The sequence below is a fragment of the Glossina fuscipes genome, unplaced genomic scaffold (genome assembly GCF_014805625.2).
Source record: "Glossina fuscipes isolate IAEA_lab_2018 unplaced genomic scaffold, Yale_Gfus_2 115, whole genome shotgun sequence".
In the NCBI taxonomy this organism is placed as follows: domain Eukaryota; kingdom Metazoa; phylum Arthropoda; class Insecta; order Diptera; family Glossinidae; genus Glossina; species Glossina fuscipes.
This window is the reverse complement of record NW_023998458.1, coordinates 2047053-2056761: the sequence shown is the minus strand read 5'-3', so window position 1 is coordinate 2056761 and position 9709 is coordinate 2047053. Positions and strand designations below refer to the sequence as shown.

The 9709-nt window shown below is 32.6% G+C and overlaps 2 protein-coding genes and 1 pseudogene across 8 annotated transcripts in view; all 3 read right to left on the bottom strand.

Moving 5' to 3' along the window:
* Positions 1–2063: 2063 nt before the first annotated feature.
* Positions 2064–3356, bottom strand: LOC119640139. Its single transcript, XM_038037979.1, has 2 exons — positions 2810–3356; positions 2064–2746 (listed from the first exon to the last, which is right to left on the bottom strand). The coding sequence occupies exons 1-2, from the start codon at positions 2922–2924 to the stop codon at positions 2193–2195; spliced, it is 669 nt and encodes a 222-aa protein (XP_037893907.1). The 5' UTR covers positions 2925–3356; the 3' UTR covers positions 2064–2192.
* A 705-nt stretch (positions 3357–4061) lies between these two features.
* On the bottom strand, positions 4062–5088 carry LOC119640171 (annotated as a pseudogene).
* Positions 5089–8586: 3498 nt separating this feature from the next.
* Positions 8587–9709, bottom strand: part of LOC119640155 (serine/threonine-protein kinase Warts) — a 43433-nt gene continuing 42310 nt past the window's right edge. For all 7 annotated transcript variants that reach the window (XM_038038007.1, XM_038038005.1, XM_038038009.1 and 4 more), the window contains one exon: positions 8587–9705. In XM_038038007.1, the coding sequence (XP_037893935.1) occupies positions 9310–9705 (396 nt within the window). In that variant the 3' untranslated portion in view covers positions 8587–9309. The remainder of the gene's footprint in view (positions 9706–9709) is intronic.

The window sequence follows — 9709 nt, the reverse complement described above, 5'->3', positions numbered from 1 at the left end:
AGAAAAAGAGCATTTATTTCTATCAGAATCCTTGCCACTTATCTTATATTCAATATTATTGTAAAGCCAAGTCCGATTACTTATTGTGGGATTAGCGCAAGCGGATTCAATATTTGTCTTTTCCGGATTGTAACCGTTAGTAAAGACTTCGTGACGGACTGCCATTAAACCCAAGCTAAATTGGAATGAATAAACACGTCAATTTGTTTATTCAAACTAATTTTCACTTCGTGCATATATTTTTCATAAAGTGGCACTTGTTCAGGGTCAGTCGGTGCGAAAGTTACTTGCATAAACTTATGCCGACCTAATGTAGAATTTAATGCTATAGGCAACTACATTAACAAATTTTGCAAAGAAAAAGGGTTAAATGTCATTCCCGCATTTATAGGACACGGAATAGGTACTTATTTCCATGGGCCGCCAGAAATTTTATATTTTAGTAAGAAGTAGCATTAGAAATTGCAACCATGTGATGATGTGTTAATAGTTTTTTTTTTTTTTATTTGAGAAAACAATTTTCCCGGTGCCATGCAGCGTGGTATGACGTTCACAATAAAATAACAGTTTGTCAGAAAGTGGAAGCCTGTTCCTGATGTCAAGGGATACACTACTAAACTCGTCAGACACCGCCAAAGCTTCCATTCGCTAAGAACTACTCTTCTAGATAAGTAAACATAATGAAACGGTAAAATGCCAAACCTAGAACATAAACTCGCGGCAATTGTGGCCGTCAGCCAATACCGCGTGAATCTTGTCAATTGATTATACCAAACGCCAACGTCTGCCATTTATTCCTTCTCTTTGTCGAACTTATATATAATAGCAAAAATATTTAATATTTAATTCCTTGAGCGTAATTATTCTCTTAGCTGAGTTTAGTCAAATTCTGACATTATTCGTAAAAGCATTACGTGTCTTCTGTCAAAAACATATGCGAACCATTTCCAATATTCCAATGCGTTTGTTTACGATTTCGCTAAACTCCAAAAAAATACACGATTGAAATTAAACAAGCAGCTGCAACGTAAAAACAATTAAAAACCCAATACAACACTTCCTACTATACAGAGATGTTCATTCATTTTCATAGCAACACGCCAAATACAAAAATACAATTTCAATAGTAGTACACTTTAGTGACTAAGGAAATCAACATTTTGAAAATTGACAGTAAAACTTTAAATAAAATATAAGTCAAAGCAAAGGAATAATATCAAAGTGTTACTTAGCTTCAGTGAAACCTTGCGCGATCATTACCCATATCAAATTCTATATAATATTTACCAATGAAAACGTCACCTTATATCCATATTGGTCCATTCGGTGGCGGTATATCGATGCACATACATATAAAAATCGACAAAAAAATTCTTGCGTCAATTTCCGTCGACCCATAGCGCAAGCTATGTGAAGTGGGGTGTCGCCATTTTTGTTTTGTATATTAACATTGCATGCTGCGAGATCAAGATTCTACATATACAATTATATATGACGGCAGAAAGGTTTAGCTAAAATCCTTTAATCAGAATTTCTCAGTTATAGAATTAAAGTCACTTATGGAGGAAGAATAGTTTTTCTTGATGTGAATGATGAGTTTTAGAAGTTACAAGTGCAACAAAAAAGTTGATCTACCTTCACATCGTTCTCTTATGCTGTGGAGCTGTAACAAGACAAGAATTATATATTACTCAAACTACCAACATGTTTTTACAGTCGCGGACATTGAACTTTTGTAATGCCCAAGTAAGTGCATAGGAGAGAGTTCATCAGATTTACAGCGTTTCAAGCTAGCAAACTGCTTTCAAACGGGCTCTAACTCTCATTCCAAAAAGAGAGCTGTGGGCAGATAAATCTACAAAAATTTGAAAATCGAATAATATTCCATGAATATATTTTTTTTTTGTCTTTATTTATTAATAACTGCATTCTTATGTGGAATGAATATAAAAAAACACTAAAAAAGCTATAAACAGTATAAGTATTTGAAAAGCAAAAAGATACAAGAAAACAAGGATAAGTAAAATACATCGAAATGTCATTAATTAAATAAATTGCGAAAAAATAGCAAAACTAATTTAAATGAAAAAAGATATCGAGACGTTTTTGAATTTAAAAAAAAACAGTTCATTTGCTCTTACACAATGTAATATAGAGTAGTATCTATTTCTTTGAACTAGTATAATTACAACTTAAGCCCGAGAGCCGCCCTCTCTTCGATCTATTGACGCCTGGTGTACTGGTCGTAGTCTCGATTTGTCGCGAGGTTCTTTCCGGTGTCTCACAAAGTTGGGGGGTGGCCTGTGGTTAAATTTTGGATTTAAAGATAGCGAACGCCATTTACGGCATGGAGCAGCTACTGCTGCAAATTTGCTGGTGCTGGGAGCTTCGTCCATTTTTTCTTCTTTGCACATCGCTTGAAGGTATGTTTTTTTGGCTATTTGCGCACTGCTGTTTGCAGTTTTTCCAAACGTCCTTTTAATCAATATTTCAGCTTTTGTGTCTTTTAGTACACTTTCATAATATTTTTCATGAATATTGCCTTGAAGTTCTTTTAGAATACTTTGTACGCATTTCTTGCTCTCTTCCGATATGGAGATTTTTTTACCATTCGCTGTTTGAAAACCAGCAGAAACTTCATTTTTGCCTTCTCCCAACTCCGGCCGTTCTCCGCTAACCTTTTGAAATCCTGATGTAACATTAGTATTAGTTTCTCTCAGCACCAAGCTCTTGTCTCTTTGGTTACCTTTAAAGCCAATCAAAATAATAATGAAATAATAAGCATAATGAAATATGAGGAATATCATACCCTGGGCTATCCGCTCATTTATTGGCCTGTTAAATTTTGGATTTAAAGAAAGCGAACGCCATTTACGGCACGGAGCAGCTACTGCTGCTTCGTCCATTTTTTCTTCTTTGCACATCGCTTGAACGTCTGTTTTTTTGGCTATTTGCGCACTGCTTTTTGCAGTTTTTCCAAAATTATTGATCTTCACGTCTTCATGTAAGATTTCCTGAGTGCTTATGGAAGCAAAAATGTCATCATCATCATCCCAATCGTTGCTTATCTCAGTTTTACACTGGTTAGATGGTACTAGAGCTAAAAAATTTTGAATTAATTTAAATATTGTTTCATCGCGGATTTTAAAAACAACTTACTTTGATTTACGTTGTATGTGTCCTCTTTCTCGGTATAACCACGATCTGAAGCTTTTCCTAAAATGAATTTACAAAGTTTTTAAAAAAAGCCTATAAAGAGCTACTTACTTTCTAGCGTATAATCGTATAAAAGAGCCAATTTTGCCTTTTCTCTAAATTCGCGGCTGTAGGTTTTCCTTGGTTTTTCGCGTAAAATATATAAAGGGGACCGTTCCAAATTCCTTAACTTACTCTCGGGTGATACTACTACTGAGAGTCCTCAAATACTACATCCACAATTGTTTCTTCTGGAGCGTCTATGCTGTTTACTTCTTCCATCGTAACTTCCGCTTTATTACAACATTCGATTAATTCTTCATCAGAGATATGAAATTCATATTCACTTATCGATAACTCAGCAACAGACTGGGACAACAGGATGTAAATTTTTGCGAGCTTGTCAAATTGTCAAAATTGGTTATTGTTGTTCACGCATAAGGCCGGGAACCCACTGAGGAAATTATTTCATCTTCGTACCGACCCACACTTTTTTTTAAAGCGACTGGGCGACTTTCTTCACCTTTTTTATTAATTTTATTTGATTCCATTTTTAAATTTAAAAAGAAAACTGTTTTTTTTTTGAATCTTTGTATACACTTTTTACAATTGAAAAGATTTTAAGAAAATTGTTTTTTTTGACCTTTGTATACACTTTTTTTGACAATTGAAAAGATTTGAAAAAAATTGCTTTTTTATACATTTATATATACAAGATTATATATTATATTCCAAGCACTTGTATGAATATATGGAAAGAATTAATATCATATGTAATGATTATAGTTAATAAAACAATGATTTATACAACACATTTTATTTTAAATTTTTTATGCTGAAAATCGGTTCATATTAGCAATTGAGTCAAAATAGTAACGGTACGGTATTTGGATGAGATAGGTCTATTTTTTATAGGGATTATCATGAAAAGCAAGCTCTTATATGAGCAGAAAATCTAATATTCAGTATTTTATAAAGGAAACTGGAAAGTAATACAAGTTTTGGAAAGTAAATTAAGTTTTCTAAATTTGGATCATGGACCTCCTCCAATATGCGGGCTTCCATAAAAAGTGTACTTTTGCATTAAAAACCACTCATGCCAACGCTGACGTCTGGCGCAAAATGTTTTCTAAAAAAAATCAAAAAAATATAAAATTTTATAAAAGTTGAGGTGATAAAGGTTTTACAGAATTCTTGGAGTTTCAAGGAAATTGCCGCCGTCCAAATCTTGCGGATATTGAACTTTGAGAAAGTAATGCACATCACCTATATAAATGCCTATAAGAGAAGCAACTGATCTGTTGAAATGAAAAGAAAGCATTATAAATAGTCCCTTTTAGTACGATATTACTTCAGCTTACCCGTGAAAGATTAATTCAAGGCCAGCTAATATCCAAGGCAAATATATAGCTTTAAAACGGCTACCAAACCAAAAGGTAACGATAACATCTTTATTTAAATGACACCAGCAACTACGAGAATATCATTAGGAAGCTGACATTATATATTAGGCCGCCGACAACTGCCATTCCACTTATCACAAGTTGCATATATAAATAATCAGCTGGGCGCCGATTGAATTGGTCTTTTTCCAGGCGGCCACTGTACTGCACAATTGAACCAATTTTGACTTTCGAAGGTCCTGAGGTGGAAATTCAAAAGGACGGCTGGACAGCAACAACGTTGGACGGCGCAAGAACAGCACAATTCTGTGTTGGGTAATATATAACCAGGCGTTACTGTTAAATATAAAACTCTGATACTGAGCACTGATTCTACTTGCGTGCTCCCACCGCCCAAGTCTAATGCCGCAGCCTGATTAGATTTCGATAGTCGGCCCAGAAGAAAATTTACCGTAAACCATGAAAAAATGCCCTCATCAGTTCCGTCCATTATCTCGACAGCATCAATATCTACACTAAATACTGACTTGGTAAACAGGTCACGGCATTTAAAAGATTTTCTGCTTTACTGTGTGGTAATAAACGCAAGCCGGCAGTAGCTTTTCATAGCATTTCTCCTTGGGTATGAAAGCTTTTGAATAATTAAATAAATATATATATATATTAAGCATTTCTCCGCCTCCTGGATGGAGTTTTGAACCAAAGGAAGTGAAACTTACCTTTTGCTTCATCCAGTAGTAATTTGATTGACAAAGCAACTTTCTCAGGATTATCGGCAAAAGCAGAAAGTCCCGGTTTACGTATATATACATATGTCACATGTATTTTTTTACAGGTTTTTTTGCACGGTTTTCAAAGGAACACATCTGCCGGGTAAGAAAAGGAAATAGATGTAAAGAATTACGTGTTCAATATAGATGTAGGGTCCCACATACACACGCACAAGCACAACACACGACTGATAGATGAAATGAGTAGTTTATCTCTCTATCGCAATCGAATATCGTATACAAGGTTATTATGTCTGGGTCAATTACGGTCTGGGATATTTAAAGTCTGGGATATTCCTCTTCTCCGGAAATCTGCGCATTGCTTTAATCTCTTGCGTATACTACTTTCCGAACGGGCATATCTACTTTTCCAGAATAGACGATAAATTAAAACCTATAATGGATTGCATTGGTATATAAATCTTTTCGTTAATTTTATGTATATTTTTATAATTTTTTAGTTTTTTATTTTTATAAATTTCCATCTTTTTATACACAACGAATTAATTATTATTTAAAATTAAAATACAATACGAACAACAACTATTGTATGTAAGCGATCGATTAAAATTATTTTTAAATAAAAAAAAAAAACTTTCATACTTAATCTTGATAACGTTTTTCTTTTTTTGTTTATATGTATATCTGTTAATTTATGTTTATTAATCAATTTATTTACTCTTTTTTTTTTTTTAAATGCTACATGACGATGATTTTGAGAAGGACTAAGATTTTGCATCTGTCTTATTATACACTTAGGTTTAGTGATGGTAGCTTTCATTTATTATTATTACTATTATTATTATTATTTTTTAATAAATTATTAAACATTCACTAATTTATTGTAAACTAATAAAAAATTTTAGTACTACGAGTTAAATTAGCTATAAATTAAGTTATTAAATAATATTCAATTAAAAATTGAATGAAACTTAAAAAAAAAAAAGAAGAGACAAAGATGAAGAAATATTATTATTTTAAATTAAAATCTGGCTTACGTTGTGACAACTTAAATAAAACAATTATTTACACAAATTATTAAAAACGCACTTAAAAAAAAAAATATTAATATTATTCTTTATAAAACTACATGAATTTTCAAAAAAAAAAAAAAAAAGAATTATTTAACATTATTTACGTTATTATTAATATAATATATATTTTCAAAAATATTGCATTTCTTTTTTTAATGATTTTATTGAAATTCTATATAATTAGCATAAATTTAAACTCTATGAAAGGCACATTTTATGGTTAGAAGGCTTTTTTTCACGATAAAGGCATACTTATAAGAAATACTTTTAATAATAAATTTAGTTTGTTCTCAATGAAAGCGCGTTCAATGTATACTATGGAGAGAGAGAGAGAGAGGGAGAGTTAATCAAGGCCACAAGCATTTAAGGCACTTGCATTACCAAAGAAATAGACGAAGTGATTTATTATAAGACCAGCTTATAAGGCTAGTTTTAGTGGTTCTTCTTCTTTTTTTTCTTTTTTCTCTTGGCTTCTTTCTAAAAAAAACTTGATTTTATATTTTTTGTAATTTCGTATATTAACTTATTCTGCTTTTTGGTCTATCCAGCCTGCTGAAATAGATTTATTTTTGTAATTTTTCTTAACTTTTAAAAACATTTTTTTGTTTGTTGCAGCACCAATAATAAATTTTTGTTTTCTTAAAAATGGACGCTTTAACCATTTGGTCATTATTTTAATAACGAGTGTGAAAAGAAGAAGAAATCACTTTTAGAAAACGTTATATACAATAGCTTAAAGTTTAAATAAAAATAAAAATTATTTTTGTTGTTGTTGTTGACTCGTTTGTGTTTTACAAAGTTGTGAGAGAAGAATTTTATAGTTAATATAAATAACAATAATTTAAATAAGTTCACGAAATTTTTTTTTTAAGAAAAACTCATTGCTCTTAGTGAAAAACGGAGGCTCGATTTTTTTTTTTTTTTTGGCAAACAGTACAACTTACAGTTCTATAGTATTTTCTACACTCTTTGAGTTTTTCGCATTTTACCGATAAAAAAAAAGCTTTAAATAACAGCAAAATTACAGATTCCGATCAAAATTAATTAAAAAACAAGTGAAAAGGCTGCAGTCGATCACGGCCGACTAATTGATACTTTACACCACTTTAATAGTTGAAATCATCTATCTGCATAGCAGCTTTCATATCTTTCATAAACCAAACGCCAATTCGCGTAAGCCAATTCTGGTCAGGCGGCTTTTCTTGCTTGGAAGTTTCTGTCGTAGTAGTTTACATAATGTGGCAGCGTGAAAACGCTTCTTAAATGGTTGCTTTTTGAAGCAGAATATAGGTGCCGGGTATGCATGTATCTGCGCCTGATTTCAGAACTGTTAGAACTGAACATAGTTTAGTTTACATATAAAAAGAAAACTTTGGTTTAGATATAAATAGAAAACGATTTAAAATATCGTTTATTCTCAATATTTTCCGATTGTTAAGAAAAAGATCCAAAAGCAGTGCAATAGAAACAAAAACACAAAATTGAAATTGTAAATTGATAGTCAGGTATCCTAAATTCAAAACTGCATACTGGCAATTGCATAATAAAAAAAAAAAGGAACAAACCTTAGAAGATAAAGATAACTAACGTTCAAGCTCTTCTACTGAAGAGAGCAACGCCTAAATATGTCAACGGAACATACCAGAGAGGGAGGGGAAGCGCAGCTTAATGGAAAGCTATTGAAGTAAAAGTAAAAACAAAGTTCTTTTTATCAAGTAGACCAAGCACACGGCACGTGCAGCTTGAGGCGGGCAAGGAAGGCAATTCATAATAACGTTAAAAATCAGCTGCGAGCAAAACATGAGTGAAAACATACTAAAACTTCTCCATATTATAGACAATCTAAGCGAGATTAATTTGACTGTAGTAGAAGATCTGTTGACAATCCCATTGCTTTAGAGTAATCGAAACGATTATGGGCTTCTCAGAAATGAAAAGCAAGAAAGACTGCTACTACCCGAAGTTTTGAAATAAAATTGCTGGAAAAAAATTGGTATAGCTCCAGCCGTTCTTGTATGGACTATCTATAATGCACTTATAAAGAATACAAAATTACAATCAGATAATTAAATATGTACCCAAGCGTGTACGTTCGTTATAAATTTTGATAAAAAATAGTGCTTGGCTAGATAGTTGAAGTCTCTCCACATATTTGTTATCAAAAGGAAAATATGTAAGTTTAGCTAGTTAGAATATTGAAGGAAGCGGAACGATAACGCGGAAAATCGAAAGGATTTATTGGGAGATTACAAAAGGTACTCTGTGTTCGAGATTGTGTTCAAACTTGTTATCAGTTTCAAGTTGAATAGCTGGATACAGTTTCAACAATTTGTAAATGAATGATGTTAATATTGGCATTGAAGACTGATACGAGTGCTTTACCCACTTGAATGAGAGCGACTTGAAAAGAACCTCAATAGAAATGCATTGCAATTTATCTTTAGCTTTTGCGCCTGCCAAGCACGAACGTTATGCATAGAAAAAATGAAGAACATACATTTAGTCATTAAATGAATCACGTAAATGCAAAAGTTGGTGAACAATTTGCGGGATAATATTTACGAAACAGCATTTATACTATTAGCTCTAATGTTAATAGTAATGTAAATAATTATGTAAAAGTATTGGTAATACTAGGGCCAAAGCAATCATGCAATATGATATACGCGTCCGGATATTTCTTCAGACAAATAATGTTAATTCAAAAGATACTTCAAATTGACACAATTTGAATAGAATTTGTGTTAAAACCTTTTCTATACAGGCGTTGTATATGCTGCATCTTCAAGTGGTGTAGGGTATTGTAAAAATTAGCATACGTTAGTAATTATTTATAAGTTAAATTGACTAAACAAGATTTTTGCATTGACACCAAATCCGCCATTCCTTCTATATATTTCGTGCTATTTACACGTACACTGGTGACTGATCGTCCATCATATCCGGATTAAGTTTATCGTCGAAGAAACGACGAAAAGTGAATTCAAAGAAGCCATGAAAAGGTTTATCACTATCATTGAAATCATCAGCACTTATATTGGAATCGGAACGCAGCTTATCGGGATCGATGGGATCGAAATTGGAGGTGTCTGTAGGATGTTCAATCTTTGGAATATACGGCGCTTTTTGCCTTCTCATGTCGGCAAAATCAACACCTTTAAAAAAATCATGGGCCTTCACCTCGTCAGCTTTTTTGCCCAGCCGTTTGTCGGCCGAAGAGCATAAACGCAATATCAGATCGGTGGCCTCACGAGTTAATTTCGCCTGCGGTGGTATATGTAAGGTTTTCTCCCAATTAATTACCTAA

Bases quoted from the DNA above. Each gene is read 5' to 3' on its own strand.
- LOC119640139 (XM_038037979.1), bottom strand. From the start codon at position 2,924: ATGTGCAAAGAAGAAAAAATGGACGAAGCAGCAGTAGCTGCTCCGTGC. The intron at 2,747-2,809 runs GTATGATATTCC...TTGGCTTTAAAG, and splicing joins AAATGAGCGGATAGCCCAGG to GTAACCAAAGAGACAAGAGC.